We start from the raw sequence: 21,258 nt of genomic DNA, 5'->3' as shown, positions 1-21,258 counted from the left end.
GTTTACAGATCAGAGCCACATAAAATGAATTTAAAAGTATTTCATGCACGTACGTTCTCTGGAAGAGCTAGCAAAAAGATTGGTATTGGTCATTCCTAGTGTTTTATAATAGCCAGTAAATATTAGTATTTAAGTGTTTTATAGTTTATAATATTTCATAATATTGAAGGCATCCAAATCTTAGCTGTTCTATGTAGTTTGGGGAGTCATTGTTTTCAGTTGTGTGCCTACTGGCAAGCCCATCAGGCTCCAGGGAAGTTTGAAACTCAGCACCACACAGATGTCCCAGATTAAAGTCAGATAACAAAACCAAAAACCATGAACATGGGGCAAATATTTGTAGGGAAGAATGGAGGCCTCCAAGGTGGGAGGAGCTGAGAGAGGGTTGTGGGAGTGTAGTAGAAGGTGTGGTCTTTTTGGAGTAGGTGTGTCAGTGTCACTGGTGTGGGCTTTGAGGTCTCAGATATTCAAGTCAAATCTCTTCCTGCTGCTTGCCAATCTGGATGTAGAACTCTTGGCTCCTTCTCCAGCACCATGTCTGCCTTCATGCCGCCATGCTTCCTGTCATGATGATAATGGACTAAACCTCTGCACCTGTAAGCCAGCCCCAACTAAATGGTGAGAGAGAGAGAGAGAGAGAGAGAGAGAGAGAGAGAGAGAGAGAGAGAGAAACCATGGTCATGGCATCTCTTTACAGCAATAGAAACCCTAAGACACTTAAAAAGGTAGTGTCTTGTTTATTCATTTTGAGGTTGCTGAAAATTTAACAAGAAATTGCATGCTAGAGCTTTCTCTCAGAATACTGAGGCAGTAATATAATTACGTGCTTTTTCCTGTGATTTTTGGGAATTCATAAGGCATTTGCTAAGATAGATAATCATTTTGTGTATCCACAGATTGGTGTCATGCGAGACCGTCTGCTTCAGTTCATCACTAAATTGCAGTTCGCTGTGACTGTACTTTTGGCATCATGGGGAGAAAAAAAACAGCATAGAAAAACAACAACAACTTTGTGTGTGCTGAACACTGTATTCGCTCCCTTTGTGTTGGTTATCATAGTGTTTTCAGCACTATTGTCGTCTCCGTTACTGCCCCTCTTCACCCTTCCTGTTTTCTTGGTGGGGTTTCCTCGCCCAGTTCAGAGCTGGCCAGGAGCAGTGGGCACTTCGGCTTGTGTGTGCACAGACACAGTGTTCTACCACCAGATGCTCCCCAGGTTGACTACGGCCCTGCAGACAGCAATGGCAGCTGGAAGTTTAGGTGAGTGGTGGGCTGTACTCAAAAAATTCTTACTGAAAAAAAGAAAACTTTTGATCCAGCCATAGAACAGATTCCAGAACTTTGATGCACAGGCAGAGACTAAATATGAAATGGAATTATATCTCTACTGCTTATTTGGAGATAAAATTATAAAATAAAAAAATTCTTAGGGACAATTTCATAGGGTGATTTGACAGCTTAGAAAGGAAAACATTTGCTTAAATAAATGCAGATGGCAGGCTCATCATTGAAGCCTACAAACACCTTTCTGTTCATAATTTTCATGAACTTATAATGCATTTCTGCCAAATGGATACCGTAGGTTCCATCCGTAAAGAGGGAAGGCAGCTGCTTGTGTAGGTTACCCTGCCTAGTATATCCCTGTACGAAGACCTGTAAAGGGTGAACTGTTTGCACAAATGGTGAGCGACACTCAAAGATCCTCACCAGGTGCCCCCTCGGAGTACAGTGGGCTCTTCTTTCTATTCTTGAACTAATGATGGACAAGTCATTGAAATGGGGGTCTAGATATTTCATTTTAAATATTTATAGAACAAAACAAAACAAACTCAGAGAGTTAATTTCTTACTTTTTCCCCTCCCTTTTCTAATTTCTTTTAGGTCTCCTCCTACCTGGCTCTCATTACTTGGGCCGTTTTGAGGATCGTCTAATATGGATAATGGTCCTAGAGCGTGGCTATCCTTACTGCTGCATTAATGTAAAGGTCAGTAACACTTGAACCTTTCCCAGTGGTTTTTATAGAGCATATGTACAATTTTACCTGTTATGTACACATGAATTACTTAGCTTGAAAGAAGCGCATCTTAGTTGATGGAAACACCTGATGATTTTTAGAGATATATTTCACTAAGCACATATTGATAGCTGGTTCACACTGATTGCATACTAGAACATGGTAACAAACCCACATTACTTTCTAGTCTTTTTTAAATTTTATTTTTATTATTTTATTATGCTCATGGGTGTTTTGCTTGCACGTGTGACCACATACATGCCTGATGCTTATGGAGGTCAGAAAGGGGCATCAGATCCCCTGGAACTGGAGTTACAGATGGTTATAAGCCACCATGTGGGCACTGGGAATCGAACCTGCGTCCTCTGGAAGAGCAGCAAGTGCTCTTAACTGCTGTGCATCTCTCCACCACATCTCCTAGTCTTGCTCTTGTCATCCATGTCTAGTTGAGCAGCTCAAAAATGTGAATTAGTAATGTATTACATTCCCACGTATCATATAAGCATTTTTGGTTTACTAAAAACCATCTCCCCACCCCACGACTCTCCAGGCTGCACCATTCTTCCTTCTTTTAGGGCCGAGTACCTTAGAATTGTTTACTCCAAATCTCCATTCATTCTTCCCATCTCTCCTCACCTTCCTCGCTGTTTGCCTCTGTCACCAAACTGCATTTGTCAAGGTCCTCAGTGACTTTCACCTTGCTAACTCCTGTGTTTGTCCCCAGTCCCGTCCCACTTGGCCAGTCAGCAGCAGTTGACATGGTACTCTCGTTCAGAGTCCCTGAGCCCAGCAGTCCTCCAAGACCCCTGTCCTTCTGTTGTTCAGATCAAAAGTGGTGCTTACCTCTGTGCTTCCCACATTCAGTCTGCAGGGACTCCATCCTGTTAGCCTGTGTCTGTCTCTATCGCTTTTCACAACCCTAGTCATCTTCACCCCTTACCCACCCCAGATGGTTTTAATAGCCTCTTCATCTATTATCAACCAAAATGGTCTTGAAAATGAGGTCAGGTCAGTCACTTCTCTATCAGAAACCCTTTAGTGCAGTGGCTCTTAACCTGTTGTGACTCCTTCGGCTATTTCCATTCCCATTCGTCACAGTAGCAAAATTACGGCTGTGAAGCAGCAACACAGTCTAATGGTGAGGGGTCAGCACAGCATGAGGAACTGTAGTAAAGGGTGGCAGCTCAGGAAGGTTGAGAAACTGCTGTCCTGGCTCTCTTCCATTCAAAGCCATGGCCCTATCAGGCTTTTCTTACTGCTTTGACCATACATGCTGCTTTAACATCTATTCCAGCCTACTGGCCATTTCCTCTCCCGTCAGATAATCAGTAATGTGGCTAAATCCCTTGCCACCACCAGTGTCTCTCCTAGGTGATATAGCCCCTCCCACCCCACTAATCCCCACCCTTGCCTTGCAGCTTACACCTTCTAAAAACTAATAAATGATTGTTTTGCTGACTGTCAGTGTCCTTTACTAATGCAGTGTCACAGGGACACATCTCATTCTTTTATCCAAGAATGTAAGCTAAGACCCTGGAATAGTTCCTAACACAGAGCAGACTGTAATAAATAATCCTGAGTCTATAGTGAGTGGCTACAGAAACTGAGTGTTTCGGGAAGTCCATTGCTATACTTTAAGGAGTCCTCACGACATTCAGACTGACCTAAGTTTGCTCTAGTGTCACCTGTACAAGTCTGAGAAGAGAAGAGGGTACATGTAGACTGTCATTGGTATGGTTGACTATTACCCAATGACATAAATCCTTTTAATGGTCTTTTATAGGTACCCATTGTGGGTTTATTTGTTTGTTTTGGGGGGTTGTTTTGTTTTGCTTTACCAAACTGCTTAGCATTTACCACTTACTCACATTTGTAATACTGTGAAGTTCACAAAACTTCATCTTCATAAACCTATTTACTAGAATTATGTTTTTATTCTTTGGTAACTTGATACATGCAGACAATGTATTTAGATCGGATCTATGCCCACTCCATCTTCCAACTCCTTGCAGACCCTCCTCCATCCAGGTCCCCAGTCGACATCATGGTTTGGGTTTTTATGTTTTTACAAATCACCGAGCCCAATCGGTGCTGCTAGTGTGCTGACTGCACGGGTGTGGGGCATTGCTAGAGCATGACAACCTATGTGGGCTGTGCCCTGAAGAAAGCTGACTTTCCCTCCCCTGGCAGTCATCAGTCGCCAGAAGCTAGGGATGGGGCACCATGAGCCCTTCCCCCCTCTCTCCACTCTATCCACGCTGACTACCTGAGCTTGTGCGGCATCCACAGCCTCTGGATTCGTGAGAGCTTTGTCATGTCCAGAAGACCCTGCTTAGCCAGGGTCTCCTAGAAGACACTCCTAGCCAGTGTTGTCCTTCCCAGCCTCGGGCTCCTAAAATCTTTCTGCTCTGCCTTGCTGATGTTCGTAAGCTGTGGGAGAACTGGCTGTGAGGTAGATGCCCACTTATGGGTGAGCACTCCACACTCACTTATCTTCTAGATTTGATTTTTCCTCTGAAGTAATAGGCGCCTCAGAGAGGACGGAAGATCTCTTGAGATTATGTGGTATGGAGTGGTGGCTTAAAAATGGGTCACGAGGTACTGATGGTTTTGTAATATACATAAATAAGTTGACAACTCTAATAGGGAAGAGTGAACTGATATGTCCTCTTCAAGAAGTCATCAATGTGTCTAAAATTGATACAGGAACATATTCATTCAACACTCACCTGTGCATATCATCTGTCTGTAGGTACTGGGTTAGACACTGGGAATACAGTCTGACCAGAGACAGCTGCTTTGTGAAATGTACGCTGCCATTGTGTTGAGACAGACAGCAGTCAAGTAAATGTTACTAACAATAAAATAAGAATATGATTTGATAAATTGTGGTACTTCCATACGTTAGAATAATTATCCTAGTCTCATAAAAAAATTAAGGTGAAAAGAATACGGAACTAGAAACAGCTGACCTTAACAAGGGGGAGCTCATGGACCCCAGACTGGCAGCTCAGAAACCAGCATAGGACAGAACCAGGCCACCTGATTGTGGGCATCAGTTAGGAAGCCTGGGCAGTCTATGGGGTCCCTGGTAGTGAATCAGTATTTATCCCTAGTACATGAATGAACTTTGGGAGTCCATTCCACATAGAGGGATACTCTCAGCCTAGACACATGGGGGAGGGCCTAGGCCCTGCCCCAAATGATGTGACAGACTTTGAAGATCCCTCATGGAAGGACTTACCCTTTCTATGGAGCAGAAGAGGGATGGGATGGGGGTCAGTGAGGGGCATGTGAGGTTGGGAGGGAGAGGGAACTGGAATTGATTGTTTCGAATTTAAATTAAAAGAATACAGAACTATTGCAACATACTTTACAGTTCTGATTTACTCTCCCTTCTCCCCTACTAAGTAAGTCTGATTTAGAAAATTTTAGTGTGTGGTTCAACCTTGACAACAGATAGTCTTATGAAAGTGTGGTCATACTCAGTAACCAACTTCTTGTGGACTTTTCTTTAATTTCTTTTAAAATAGTAATAGCCTTCCTTTTAATCTCTGTATCCAACATCAAATGTGTTAGATGATTAAATAGGTTAAGTGATGGGGCTCTTAGCTTGGAGTTTGCTTTTTCTTTTTCTCTATCTGTGTGATGAGACTCCATTGCACTCATGAGACTTGATTCTGTCATGAACCCAAGTGCTTCTCTTTCTGCTTTAGGGCTTAGAATTGCAGGAAACATCCTGCCATACTGCCGAAGCCCAGAGAGTAGACGAAGTATTTGAAAGTGCCTTTCAGCAGGAACACCCACAAATGTGCTCCCTTAATGAGCATGTTGGCAATGTCTTGACACCGTGCACCGTCTTGCCTGTGAAACTCTATTCTGATGCCAGGAGTGTCCTGTCTGGCATAATTGACTCTCACGAGAACTTGAAGGAATTTAAAGATGACCTTGTTAAAGTGCTTGTGTGGGTACTTATTCAGTACTGTTCTAGAAGGTCCAGTACGAAGGAGAATAGTCACAAACCTGAAAACAACAGAGAGGCCTCACCAGTGGCCCTGCCTGCCTTGAATACTTCACCATGCCCCAAATCCCTGGAGGACTCAGAGAGTTTAAATTCAGACACTTTCCATGACTGGTCTGATGGTAGTATTTTTGATGATGAACCAGCTATCAAAAACAGAAAAGAAAAACTTCAGTTCAAAGATCTACCAGGTACAAATTTGCCTATTCCAGGGTCAGTAGACTCCCAGAGTGCAGATGATCATTCTACAAACAGAGGTCTCAAAAATGATCTTTACAGGACAGTTTTGTTGGGATTCCCTGCTGTTGACAGGGGCCATCGAGAAGATGTGGCGTACATCCCTCTCATGGAGTTCAGTTGTTCACAGTCGTACTTGCTGAGTTTACCTGAAGAATGGAGATCTAGCAGTACACCCCATTCCAGAATAATGGAGGCAAGCCCCTTGTTTCCAGAAGACTGGTATCAGTTTGTTTTAAGGCAGTTGGAATGTTTTCACTCAGAAGAAAAATCAAGTGTACTGGAAGAAATTGCAAAGGATAAAGCTCTAAAAGCCTTGTATGTCCATACAGTAATGGCGTGTTATATTGGCTTATTTGGAACAGACAACATGGTGCCGAGTCCTGGTCAGATAGTAAGAGTCTACAATGGTAGCTTACCCTGCTCTGGCACCTTGGATTGGATCTCAGAAAAACCAGAGCTGTTCCAACTAGTTCGGAAAGCATTCAGGTAACTCATTTTAATTATATACAAGTTGTTCTTTTCTTCAATCACTAGAAGATTCTTCATTTGTAATTTTTATTGCTTTCATAAAAATAAAATGCTTGGTCTATAGTATGAATTGGAAACAGTTTAATTTCTACATGTTTTTTTTCTTTTTATTTGTGTAGAGGTCTTTTGGTTTTGTTTTGTTTTGTTTTGTTTTGAGGTAAGGTTTCTCCATGTAGCCCTGGCTGTCCTGGAACTCACTTTGTAGACCAGCCTGGCCTCAAACTCACTACCTGCCTCTGCCTCCAGAGTGCTGGTATTAAAGGTGTGTGCCACCACTACCTGGCTTTTCATATGACTCCTTGTATTTCATTTTAGCTGCTTTTTTATTTCTCCCTCATTTTATTTGTTTAGAGTTTTGGATTTTTGTTTTTTGTTTGTTTGTTTTGTTTTGTATTGGTTGGTTGTTTCTCTCAGTATTGAGGAAGGAACCTGAATATCCTGCCTCCATGCCTCCACTTCCAGTGTTAGAGGCGTGAGACACCTAGTTTACATGGTGCTGGGGATCAAACCCAGGGCTTAATTGTGCATGCTAGGCAAGCATACAGTGGCTAAGCTATATCTGCAGCCCCATTTCCCTTTGTTTTTTATCTGAAATGGATTATTTAATTTTAGAGGAGGTTGGCTGTTGAGACGTGATCCCAGGCTGACCTGGAATTCATTGTGGAGAGCCAGAGATGACCTAGTCACCATGCTCCTACCTCTTCTGAGCTGGTTATTATACATGTACCACTAGAGTTGACTTGACATGGGATGCTTCCACTTCAGAGTCTTAAAAATAGTCAACAAATACCTTCCATTGTTACGGGATTCCCGCCAGTCCCACAGCCACCTCAGAGCCCCAAATAACACACGAGACACTATATTAATCTTGAAACTGTTGGCCAATGTCTGTGGCTTCTTATTGGTTAGGTCTGACTTAATTTCTAACCCATTTCTATCTAAGTATTTCCACATGGTCTTCTCTTATGGGAGAAATGTTCGGAGACATGTTACTCCTCTCACTTCCTGTATCATGACCATGTGCCTACACCTCTCAGAATCCTCCTTGTCTCCTAGTCCTGCCTATCTTGCTTCCCTGTTGGCCAACAGAGTTTTATTCATCAACCAATAAGAGAAACATGTAAATAGAAGACTTCCCCCATCATTCCGTCTTTAAACCTTATTATAAGATATTCTGAAGTTGTTTGGGTTTCCATTTTTTAGGTATACACTGAAACTAATGGTTGATAAAGCAAGTTTTGGTCGAATAGAAGACTTTGAAGAACTGACCAGCTGCCTCAGAGAATATGAGAGGAACTGGTACATTGGTTTAGTATCTGAAGACCAGTGGAAGGAAGCAATTCTAGAAGAAAAGCCATGCTTGTTTTCCCTGGGGTATGAGTCTAGTATGGTAAGGCATTTTCATGAGTAAACCTTAAAGATTGGAAAATGTAGAATATCTGAACTGATAAATGATGTGACAGTCTAGCTGTTGAAATGATATGACAGTCTAGCTGTTGATAATGTGTTAGTGACATTTGTAAGGCATTTATAAGTATGGCTGTATGATCAGGTAGTGTAATCTAGAATAGCTGACTCATTCCCTTTTACCAGCCAAATAGCGGACAATTGAAAATGTTGTATAATTGCTATACAACAGCTGATCTATGAGATAACCGGTGTATGTAATCTACTCTAGCATAGTTGATAAATACTTTGTGGTGTTTTTTATGCCCAGTTCAAGTATAAGAATTACCACTTTGGTGCTAACTCCAAGAAGAGAAATTAATTTGTAGGTGGCAAGTTGCTTTTTTTTTTTTTTTTTTTTTTTTTTTTGGTTTTACAAGACAGGGTTTCTCTGTATTGTTCTGGAGGCTGTCGGTCCAGCCCGGCCTCGAACTCACAGAGATCCGCCTGCCTCTGCCTCCTGAGTGCTGGGATTAAAGGCGTGCACCACCACCGCACGGCTGGCAAGTTGCTTTTTAATTGACATAAGTACTTCATTTGAGTCAAGCCTAACCTGTGAGAATTCTGAAAGTCTTCAAATAGAGTACTTTTTAAAAATACTTAGTATTGGTTCTTATCACATTTTAAAATATCCTTGATTGGACACAATGTAAAAAATTGAATGTTACAAGTCTATTTTGGGTTTCAGGTCTGTCTAGCTTTATGACAAGAATAAAAGGAGTTTTGGCATATGTTCTGCCAACAAAAATGATTTTTAAAAATTATCTTGAAAGTTTATAACCCTAAGGCATATAGCAAATAAAGAAACATTAGTTTAGAAAGACCCACTAAAAGTCATTAGTAAAGAAACCAGTATTTGAAACTCACCCTGTTGCCTCCTTTCTCAGCAAGATGGACACTCCATTAGAGTGGTACAACCGAGACCACAGGGCTCCCTCCTCTACTGCTCCCAGTTACAGGACACTTTCCCTGGAGGCTAGGACATCAGCAGGTGGTACCATCTGTGTTCTTTATTCTCTTCCACACCACAGCTGCTGGGGTCAAATTCCAGACACAGTCAGGACGTGGGTTCCTTTCTGTCCAGCCCTACTCACCAGAGGCTTTATTTTAGACATGCTACTACCAGATCTTGGCCCTGACTGCTTACCCAATCACTTGATGGATATTGTACATTGAAAGAGATGTGCGGAAAAGACCTGTAGTTCCTTGTGCCAGCCCCAAAGTGGTGTCTCCTGCCAGTGTCTCTCAGTGCCTATGATGGTTACATCTCCAAATTCAGAGCTCTGCCTCAGAGATTTTACCCTGTGAGAAAGGTAAATCAGAAAATAAATATAAAGCTCAAGTAAAAGTTGAGCTCTGAAGAACTCACACCCAAAAATTATTCATTAGCTATAGTGTGGATGCACTGAGGTGTGCAATTAGTGTGCCCTTGGGCTTGGAATAGAAGGTAATGTGTTTTCTAGGAATTACACACACACACACACACACACACACACACACACACACGCATGCATGCATACACTCACACAATATCATCATCAGGGCAAACTGTACTCAGCAAAGAACTAATTCTATCATTATGGGTATAAAATCCTAAACAAAATATTAGCAAAGTTATCCAGCAACCTATAAAACAAGTTTTGTGTCAAAATAGTATATAATATTGGTTTAATATAGTAAAAAGCCAATTAATTTAATACGTTGTAACAATAGAATAAGAAACAAAGACTCCATAATTATCTCAATAGATAAAGAAGAAAAAGCTTCATTTAACAAAATCCAAAAAACATTTTCTAGCAACTGAATTTGATATTAAAAATTATAGCAAGAGAAGCAAATCAGAAAAACAAATTTTAAAAAGTCAAGTAAAAGTTGAGCTCTGAAGTGCTTCCCTAAAGAAATGATTCATTAACCACATTGTGGGTACACTGAGGTGTGCAGTTGGTTATTACTTATAATTGCAGTCATAATATTGTGCTGGAAATTCTGTGTATAATGAACTGGTTTTTTTTCTGTTTCAAATTCATATTGAAACCCTTGCTTCAGTGTATTGATAAGTAATTAGGATTTTATGAGATCATAAGTGTTGAATTGTGTAATGGGATTAGTGGCCTTATAACATAAGGTGACAATAGTCCTTCCTGTATACATACCATACAAAGAGAGAAGAGGAACTCAGCTTTCTCCAAGTCAGCAAAAGCCCTCATTGCAGCCATACTATGCAAACCCTGACTGCAGACATCTCCACCTCTGGAACAGTGAGAAAACAGACCTCAACCAACCCTCTCCTCCTCGCTCTCTTCTCTTTTCTCTGTCTACCTTTCTGCAAGGTCTCACTGTTTGCCCAGCTAGCTGTGGGATTTATAAAAACCCAAGTTCTGTGATCATCCTGACTCAATCACTCAGGTTGCAAGGACTAGAGGCCTGTGCCACCAAGCTTGGCATAAATCTATTGTAACAGCTGAGCTCTGACAACAGAGTAATGAGGTAAAAGAAAGAAAAGCATATGGATCAGGACTTAAGAAGGAATACTATCGGCAGTTGGTACCATCTGTGTTCAGAATGTAAGGAGTCCATTTTAAAAGTATTCAAGATAACTGTAGGATATAAGAAGTTGGTCAGCATAAAAATCTGTGATATTTATATGCTAGCAATGAACAACCCGAAATACAATAAGGAAATTCCACTTACATTACACCAAAAAGAAAAAAGGGCCATTGAAATGGCTTAGCAGGTAAAGGAACTTGCCATCACATCTGATGACTTGAGTTCCATCTTCAGGACCCAGAAGTTGTCCTCTGGCCTCTGAGTGTCCGCTATGACATGTGGCTGTGTACACACACACAATGATTAGTAAAATTAGAGAACAAAACGCAAGCCAGGCTGTCCCGACCCGCAGGACATTCAACGTGGGTCTGTATCTCATGCCTTGAATCTCTGCATGCAGAAAGCTAGGGCAAGAGGATCTGTGAATGCATGGCTATCTAGTATAGTAAGACTCTGTCTCAAAAACAAACACAACAGGTAGAAATGTAATAAGTATAAAACATGTACTCTGAAAACTGTAAAGCATTGTTGAAAGAAGGAATTAAAAATCTAAATAATCTAAATAAAATGAAGCTACTCATGTTTATAAAATACCCATATTTGTGAGCCAAACAACGTTGTCCAAATGATAATACCTGGGACTGGAGAGATGACTCAGCAGTTAAGAGCACTGGATGTTCTTCCAGAGGACCTGAGTTCAGTTCCCACCACCACCCACATGGCTCACAATCACCTGCAATTCCAGCTCCAGGGGATCCAGTGCCCTCTTCTGACCTCTGTGAGCAATAGGCATGCAAGTAGTACACAGACCTTGTACAATATGCAATATTGTGCAACACCATTGCACAAACCAATGCATAGCAAAATTATACAACACCAAAGCATATAATTTTTTTAAGTTTAAAATGGCAATACTCTTCAAATTAATCTGTAGACTTAACACTATCCTATTCAAGGCCTGTCTGCCTGTTGTGAAAAATTGGTAGAGTGGTTTTCTAGAACTCATGAAATGTTAAGAGACCCAGAATAACCAGGAAAATCTTTTAAAAAAGAAAATCAGTGACCTCATACTTGTGAATTTCAAAATAAATCATAAAGCTATCCAATACTGTGGTTCTGCATAAAGGTAGCATATAAGTGAGTGAAATGGGAAGAAGAGTTGTGATCAACTGATTTTCAATAAGGATGCTAAGACTGTAGAATAGAAAAATTGTTGTTCTCAGCAAATAGTACTGAGACCATTGAGTACCCTCAATTAAGAGAAGCACTGGATTATGTATGCTCTCTTCCCTTGGCTGCTACAAAAAGTCATTCCCACAACCTGGGTGACTTTAAAGAACAAATTTCTTGTCTCCCAGTTGTGGAATTTGGGAGTCAGGAGGCCATGCTCTCTCTGAGGGCTCTAGAGACAAGTTCTTCCTTAACCCATCCTGCTTCTGAGTCCTCGAATTCCTCAGTTTGTCATGCTGTAACACCAGTCTCTGTCTTCACCTGGCCCTCTCTTCTGTATCCTGGGGTGCTCTCCTACTCCTTTCTTTCATGAGGATACGGGCCATTGGCTTAAGATCCAAGTAAATCCAGGATGATCACATCTCACAATCTTTAGTTACATTTGCAAAGCGCCCCTCCCAGTAAAGGTCGTATTCACAGGTACTGTGGGTGAGGACTGACATTCATCTTATGTGGGGATGCTGTTCAATCGAGCAAAGGTCTCAGCTAACACCATATTAAATAACTAACCTTGTTGCATAAAAGAACTAAATGTTACAGCTAAAACCATGGAAATTTTAGGAGAAAATGTGGGCATAATCTTCATAACCTCAAACTTGAGAATAAATCCTTAGATATGATAACAAAAGTGTGAGAAACATGAAAACAAAAGGCTGAGGAACAAATGAAACCACATTGAAACTTCATTAAAAAGAAAGTGCTTAAGGGCTGGAGCAAAAGCTTAACAGATAAGAGCGCTGCCTACTTTTCCAGAGGACCAGGGTTCAATTCCAGCAACCACTTGACACCTCTCAACCATCTGTGACTCCCAGGAAACCCAACACCCTCTTGTGGTCTTCTCAGGCACTATATGCATATAGTGTACAGATATGCATCCAAGCAAAGCATCCACACACATGAAAAAATGAAAGTGAATGTAAGTAAACCCTTGTGGCTAGGCATGCAGCCTACTGCTAGAGTACTTGTATAGGATGCTTGTAGACCTAGGTTCAACTACCAACACCAGAAAACCAGGCATGGCAACATATACTGTAACTCCAGCACTTGGGAGGCAGAGGCAAAAGGATCAGGAGTTCAAGGTTACCAATGGCTATAACACAGATTCTCATTCATCCTGACTACATAAGGCCTGTAACAAAAAGAAAGCAAACAAATAGCTTAACCAGGAGTGAGGGATTGGCTCATCGGTAGAACGTTTGCCTTATATACATAAGACCCTAGGTTGAAGCCAACTACCAAAAATAAAGTTCTCTGAAATGTCACACATCCGTAATCCTAGAAGAAGGATCAAGAGTTCAGAGTCATTCTTGGTCACAGAGGATTTCATAGTGAGTTTATATCTGTGGCCACATAAGATCCTGTCTCAACAGCAAAACAAGGGGGTGGAGAGATGGCCCAGTGGTTTAGAGCCCTATTGTTTATGCAGGGAACCCAGGTTCAATTCCCCCCCCCCCATATGGTGGCTCACAGGCATCTGTAACTCTAGTTCCAGGGTCCAGATTCCTCTTCTGATCTCCTTGTGCACATGCAGGTAATAGATTTAGACAGGTAAAATAAAGTAAATCTTTCAAAAGCTGAAATGAACCAAAATAGCAGAGCCAAAAAAGATTTCTCACGAGGAGAGAGGACTTACACACATTCTAATCCCCAGGAGGATCAAGAATTCATGGTCATCCTCTGCTATACAGAATACAAAGTTTGAGTCTAACCTGGTCTACATGAGACCTTGCCTCAAAATGAAACAGTATTAGAAAAATATACTTTCTGTTTCAAAAGATAATATCAGAAAGTGATAACACAACCCAGAATGGGGGAGATAACCACATATCTTATAAAAGGTTTGTTGCTATAATATGTAAAGAACTTAGATGCTAATAAAAACATAGCCCAATTGAAGATAGAAAAAGCTATATATACACTTCTTTAAAGATACACAGTAACCAATAAACACACACACACAAATGCACTACCAATTCAAAACTATAATAAAATTAGGGCTACAGTATGTGGCTTAGTAGTAAAATTGCTTGCCTAGCATGTGCAAGTCTCTGGGCGTGGGCAGTACCCAAGAGAAAAAAAAAACATTTTACTGTACTCTGACAGCTAAAAATAAAAGTCAAATAACAAGTCTTGACGAGGATATGAAGAAATTAGAACCCTTATATACTGACATTGGGAATGTCCTCACAGTCACTCTGAAAAATACTCAGGTAATTTTAAGTAGTTAATCATGAAACTGTTAGATGATCTGCAGTTTACACTGTGAAGGAACCAACGTGTAGGCTGACACAACAACCTGTACAGATGTTTATAATGTTGTTTTTAACTGCTGAAAGGTAGACTTGGTCCAGCTGTGCAGCAACAGATGATGGACATTTTATGGTACACCTGTAGCCGTGGAAAGGAATGAAGGAAAGGCAGTTCAAGCTCCAAGGTCCATGAACTCTTGAACTGGTGAATGTTCAGGTAGAGTCGTTGTGGTTAGGGGAGCAGAATGAGGGCAAGTGACAGCTGAGAGCACAGTGCTTACTTTTGAGGCTGTGAGAATTTTCTTAGACTAACTGTGGTAGTTACTGTGTGTTCTGTGAGTGGTCAGTGGCCATTGGATTATAAACTCACAATTGAAATGAGTGAAGTGTGTAGAAATCCTACTACATCTCATTAAAACTTAATGAAAAGAAGCCTTGCTGAACAATTGTCTACTGTGATGATTAATCTTGATTGTCAGCTTAACAGGTGACAGAATCATTGTGTAAACAAACCTGAGGGCATGTTCCTGCCACAAGACTTCCTCAAACTGAGCCAGAACAAACCCTGCCTTTTTGTGTTTTTTCCTTTTGGTGTTTTGAAACAAGGTTTCTCTGTAGCTCTGGAACTTACTCTGTAGCTCTTCATTTCCTGGAACTCACTCTGTAGATCAGGCTGTCCTAGAATTCACAGAGATCCACCTGCCTCGGCCCCCTGAGTGCTGGGATTAAAGGTGTTAATGATTTTTATATATGTATTTTATTTATGAGAGCTCTATCTTCATGTATGCCTATAGGACAGAAGAGGGCATCAGATCCCCCTATAGATGGTTGTGAGCTGCCACGTGGTTGCTGAAAATTAATTGCAGGAACTCTGTAAGAGCATCCAAGTGCTCTTAACTACTGAGCCATCTCTCCAGCCCCAACCCTTCCTTTCTTAAGCTATCCTTATCCAGTATGTTGTCACATTAATGAGAAAATAACATATCTACCCACTAACATTTATGGCTGTGCATTGCCAAGGCCATGTGAACTGACAGGTCAGAAAGACTAAGTAACTGAAATGTTGTTGCCATAGTAATTAAGTGAAATTTTTCTTCTCATATTTATTTAGAGAGCTAAGAAAACAGGTGGAAAAGAAAAGCTAAGCAACCATATGCCTCTTAAGAGGCCAATCTCTATCGTTATGTGGTAGGCAGTTTCGCTTTATGTTTGGTGATCTTCCCTCGCCTTTCACACTTCTAGGGCGTTTACACTGCAAGGGTCCTGGTGCTTCAGGAGCTCCTGGTGCACGTCGGGAAGCTGAATGCAGAGGCTGTTCGAGGCCAGTGGGCCAATCTCTCATGGGAACTGCTTTACGCCACCAACGATGATGAGGAGCGCTACAGTATCCAAGCTCACCCACTCCTCTTGAGGAACCTCACCGTCCAAGCTGCTGACCCTCCCTTAGGATATCCAGTTTTCTCTTCAAAGCCTCTCGCTATACATTTGTGCTAGTCCAGTTTTACATCTGACTCCGAGGGCATCAGAGGAGGCACGAGCTTAAAAGGAACAGTCTAAGTTTTGGTAATTTCTCTAGACTTTCTTCTTTTCTTCTTGCCCCAAGGATGCTTGAGAGAGAACTGAGATCTGTGAAGCTGCTTCTCTGAATGACTCAAACAGCAGCAGAAGTAGTTGGCCAATATTTGTGCTATATGATTTATGATAGGTTTTGGTAGCTAAAGACATCTGTACAAGATTAAATGGTTTTTTTTACTGCTTTGTTAAATGTCTGAAAAGTAGTTTGTCTTTTTTACAAGTCAACAGGTATATACTTACATATTTAAAAGACACTCATATCAGTGTTTTTAAATAATAATGACTCCTTTTAATGGTCAACATAACATATATATATTTATTTGAAATGTAGTTAATTTTTAGTATTTTCAAATTCATACAATTTTAACATTTAACATGGCATAAACAGTCCCATACAATGTATTCATTTTTCATGTATTTCAGTTTGAAAACCATAAGCGCTTGAAATAAAATATGACCAGTAAAATCATGTTCTTTGTATTGGGAGAGGAGTATATATGTGTGTAGGTGCCTACCCATGTTTGTGGAGGCCAGAGGTCGACTTCGGACAGTGTTTCTCTCAGGGACTTGGGACTTGCTGAGTTGGCTAGATTGACCAGCCTATGAACCCCATCTGTGTCCACCTCCCCAGTGGTGGGATCAGAAGTACATGCCACCATCCCTGGCTTTTTACATGGGTTCTGGATATCAAACTCAGGTTATCATGCTTGGTGGCAAGCACTTTACCATCTGAGATACCATCCCAGCCTCTCTACAATAAAATCTTATATATTTCTTCATTATATGTAAATAAAACAGTACTCTTTGTCGGGTATTGGTGGTGCACACCTTTAATCCCAGCTCTTGGGAGGCAGAGGCAGGCAGATCTCTGTGAGTTCGAGGCCAGCCTGGTCTACGGATCGAGTTCCAGGACAGCCTCCAAAACAATGCAGAGAAACCCTGTCTCAAAAAACATCAAACAAAACAAAAAACAGTACTCTTCATTCACCATGGATGTTCTCACAACCAGAGGCCATCCCATAGTTCTGACTCCTTACCCATTTGGACCAACAGCTCCTACCTAGTGTCTTAGGTGTATGAACTAGAAATTGGAGACAGAGGAAATTTTCCATAAAGTAATCAGAATTTAATTTTCATTCTCTTGTTGCTTAGGAATGATTTACAGATACTTAAAAGGGGAGAAAGTCAATGAATATGCTCACCTGCAGATGGGAACTTGCTCTATTCCTTATTTGGCTTCCAACTAAATCTCCAGGAACTCCTGGAATCCTAAGACAATACTGCATTATCTTTAGAAATGACTAGGCTTATTAAAGTGTGCTGATTGTAGCTTGTTATTAGCCCAGTTACTTAGTATATGGACCAGTCCCATTAGTGTTAAAAGATTGCTCTGGGACCAGTTACACTTTATAAATCCATGAAATTTCTGAGTTGAATTCTGCAGGTGTGACAAAGTAGTGAGATGGAGTTTGATGCTAAATAATTTAGACCTCTCACTGTGGCTTATCTGATTGAATTTATTAGGTGGGAAATATATCTTTTTTCATGCAGAAAAACAATGTTCTCAAGAGGTTCAAAAGTTTTTGTAATGGTTACTTTTAGGGATTGCATTAACAGGTTGTGTTGGGCTTTACCCCAGAAAGGTAGCAGTTTTAAATTAGAAGAGTTTCATCATTAAATAAGGCTAAACCTTGCCTTCCCTTGGCCTCACATTATTCGAAAATGATCACAAGTTTCTCCATTTCATCATTTGTTAATCCATTCCAGTCTAGATTCCATCTCTGTCCCTCTCCAAAGCCTGTGTGTCAAATATCCTTCCTCCCTGTCCTCACCTTACTTTCCCTGAGTGGTGCCTAGGGGTGTTTTGAGTCCTTCCTACATCACACCTGATTCAAGGCTGTTCCCACATCACGTTGTCTTCCTGCTAGAAACACATGACAACTCAGGAGATGGTAGTTGAAAGTTTGAGGAGCTAGGAAATACTTTGGGGACAAAAAATTGGAGCTCAAAGCTTTCCAAGGAAGAAGGAGTAGAGTGGGAGACACTAGTAACTGGACACACATAGGGCTGAGATAACATTAAAACTTGGAGGGAAAACAAGTCAGTGCAGTTTGAATCCTGACTCCTGTAAACAGGTTAAGGTGGCCTTAGATTCCTTTTGTACCTGGTCACCATTCAGTGAATGTATATCTTTAGACCTACTTTTAAAAGTTGTTTTTACAATATTTTATATTTAATGTTTGTCTTAGTTAATGTTCTCCTGCTATGAAGAGACACCATGGCCAAGGCAACTCTTTTTTTCTTTTTTTTCTTTTTTTCTTTTCCAGTTTAAATTTAGATAAGAAACGAGGTTGCTTCACAAGTCAGTTCCAGGTCCCTCTCCCATTCCCTCCCCTCCTCCCGTGCCCTCCCCCCAGCCCCCCCCCCCGTTAGCCCCTCATTTCCCCAGGGAGGGTGAGGCCCTCCATGGGGGTGTGCATAGTCTGTCATTTCATATAGGGCAGGGCCTAGACCCTTCCCCAAGAGTTCAGAGTGAGAGTCCACCTCACATTGTTCTATGGGAGTCCAAAGTCCGTGTGTATACTTGGGATGGGTACTGATCTGCTGCCCAAGGCTCAATAGATTCCCTAGGCCTCCTCACTGACACCCAGATTCAGGGGGTCTTGATCAGTCCCATGCTGGATTCCCAGGCTGATGCCTGGGATTCAAGAGTTAACCTTTGTCTGGTCAGCTGTTTCTGGGGGTTAAACCAGCCCAGTCTTAATCCCTTTGATCATCAGTCCTCCCTCTCTGTTACTGGCTTTCTTGAGTTCAGCTCAGTACTTAACCAAGGGAGTCTGCCTCTTCTTCGATTAGCCACTAAATGAAGTTTCTGTTTCCCAGACTCTCTGGCCATAGGATTGTAGGCTGGCACTCCCCAGATCTATGTCTAAAATCCATATATGAGAGAGTACATGCCATGTTTCTCTTTTTGTGACTGGGTTACCTCACTCAGGATGGTTTCTTCTAGTGTCATCCATTTGCCTGCGAATCTCATGATTCCATTATTTTTTCTGCTGAATAGTACTCCATTGTGTAGATGTACCACATTTTCTCTATCCACTCTTCGGGTGAGGGACATCTAGGTTGCTTCCAAGTTCTGGCTATTACAAATAAAGCTGCTATGAACATAGTGGAACAGACATCTTTGTTGTATGAATGGGCATCTTTTGGATATATGCCTAAGAGTGGAGTTGCTGGGTCTTGTGGTAGGTTTATTCCCATTTTTCTGAGGAATCTCCATACTGATTTCCAAAGTGGCTGAACCAGTTGGCACTCCCACCAGCAATGGAGGAGTGTCCCCCTTTCACCACATCCTCTCCAGCATAAATTGTCATTGGTGTTTTTGATTTTAGCCATTCTGACAGGAGTGAGATGGTATCTCAGAGTTGTTTTGATTTGCATTTCCCGGATGGCTAAGGATGTTGAGCACTTTCTCAAGTGCCTCTCAGCCATTTTAGACTCCTCTATTGAAAACTCTCTATTTAGTTCTGCAGCCCCCTTTTTAATAGGGTCCTTTGGTGTTTTGGAGACTTGCTTCTTGAGTTCTTTGTAAATTTTGGAGATCAACCCTCTGTCAGATGTGGGATTAGTGAATATTTTTTCCCATTCTGTGGGCTGCCTTTTTGTCTTGCTGACTGTGTCCTTTGCAAGGCAACTCTTATAATGGAAGTATGGAACTGAGGGCTTGTTTACAGTTTCAGACAGTTAGTCTGTTATCATGGTGGGAGCATGGCAGCAGCAGCACTCGGGCAGGCATGGTGCTGGAGAAATAGTTGAGGGCTTTACGTCCTGATCCACAGGAGCATGCAGAGAGACTGGGCCTGGCTGAGCCTTTGGAACCTCAGAGTCCACCCCCAATGGACACACAGAAGCCTTTCCAAACAGTTCCTTTTTCTGGTGACTGAGTGTGAAATAGATGAGCCTAAGGGGAGCATTTTTATCCAAAGCACCACAGTGTTGGATCATCCATTCAAAACAGAGCACCTGGCATAATTCAAGTCTGTCATCAGCTCCCATGTGTGAACTGCCTGTTCCCCAGAGTCTTGTGGAACTGATGGCAGACGAAGGAACCTTTAATAGGTAGAGCCTAGTGGGGAGTTTGGGGGATACGTCCTCAGAGTAGTAGGAACCGAATGTCTCCTTATCCCTTACTGTTGTTAAAATGTCTAGGTTTACCAGTAACGAGACACAAACCGTGAGTCAACGGTCCCACGTGGAGTTTTATTGGTGGGCAGGAAAGGAAAGGGGGGGTGAGGGGTGACCAACCCATGCAGAGCTGAGAGAGAGAGAGAGAGAGAGAGAGAGAGAGAGAGAGAGAGAGAGAGAGAGAGAGAGAGAAAGAGAATGATGATGATGATGACGATGATGAGAGTAAGACAAGAGTAAAAGTAAAAGAGAGGATGAGATGATGAGAGAGGAAGACGAGAGTAAAAGAGACCAGAAGCGGGCAGGGGTCAGTCCTTTAAAGGGTCCTTTGCACCTGCGTGGTTCTCACGGAACTCTGGGCTGGCCAGAGTGCTGCCTGAGTGCATCCTGCCAGGTAACAGGGCAGGCCAGCGTGATGCCTGAACTTTTCACTTATACCTTCCCTTCTCCCTGTAACCTCAACTATGATGAAAATACCTTTACTCTGTTACATTCTTCCACCAGATGTGCCACCATAAGCTCAAAGCACTCAGGCCAGTCATCCATGGATGGTAGACTCCAAAACTGTGGGCCAAAGTGAAGCTTTTCTCATTATAGGTTGATTATCTCAGGAAGTAACACACATCCAAACAATAGTTAGGAGATCAGGCTCTAAAATGGCAGTGTGGTATGTTTAAGACAGAAAACAGGACAGAGTGTTAGCAAAGAAGTAGACACTACTGCTGTGGAATAATCCTGTGCCCTGGGAAAATGTGTGGCTCTCTTTGTTAATAAAAAGCTGATTGACCAGTAGCTAGGCAGGATTTTCAGGGCAGAGAGAATGCTGGGAAGAAGAAGGGCAGAGTCTGGAGCAGAAAGTTACCTCCACACAGCAGAGGGTAGGTAAGACATATGGATTCATTTAAAATGTAAGAGTTATCTAGTAACAACCTGAGCTATCAGCCAAGCATTTATCAATAATAAGTCTCTAAATGTTTATTTGGGAGAATCTGCTGAGACACAGAGAAAACTTTGCCTACAAATGGTGCCCACATGTCTGGCACCTACATCCACATAAAACCTGAGAAAGCTTTTAAAAAGGTTCTAAACACAAAAACAGAGTCCAACGTGGCTTCCTAGTCTCATATCTCTCATGCTGGCCACAGAACCAAGACTCATCGCCTAGCTGTTGCCTTCGGGAGGAGCAAGCTGCTAGCTGCCATGTGCTGCCACCATGCACT

At 41.7% G+C, this 21,258-nt stretch overlaps 1 protein-coding gene across 1 annotated transcript in view; it reads left to right on the top strand.

Annotated features, from left to right (window-relative positions):
* Pcnx4 (pecanex 4) overlaps positions 1 to 16,319 on the top strand; it is a 43,567-nt gene extending 27,248 nt beyond the window's left edge. The window contains exons 7-11 of the mRNA XM_040742950.1: positions 897 to 1,260; positions 1,881 to 1,984; positions 5,731 to 6,761; positions 8,007 to 8,193; positions 15,518 to 16,319. Coding sequence (XP_040598884.1) covers positions 897 to 1,260; positions 1,881 to 1,984; positions 5,731 to 6,761; positions 8,007 to 8,193; positions 15,518 to 15,769 — 1,938 coding nt within the window. The 3' untranslated portion in view covers positions 15,770 to 16,319. The remainder of the gene's footprint in view (positions 1 to 896; positions 1,261 to 1,880; positions 1,985 to 5,730; positions 6,762 to 8,006; positions 8,194 to 15,517) is intronic.
* The last annotated feature ends 4,939 nt before the right edge of the window (positions 16,320 to 21,258 follow it).

Source organism: Mesocricetus auratus, unplaced genomic scaffold, assembly GCF_017639785.1.
Source record: "Mesocricetus auratus isolate SY011 unplaced genomic scaffold, BCM_Maur_2.0 Super-Scaffold_15014, whole genome shotgun sequence".
Taxonomy (NCBI): domain Eukaryota; kingdom Metazoa; phylum Chordata; class Mammalia; order Rodentia; family Cricetidae; genus Mesocricetus; species Mesocricetus auratus.
Note: the sequence above shows the minus strand (reverse complement) of the source record. Positions and strands in the feature narration are given on the sequence as shown.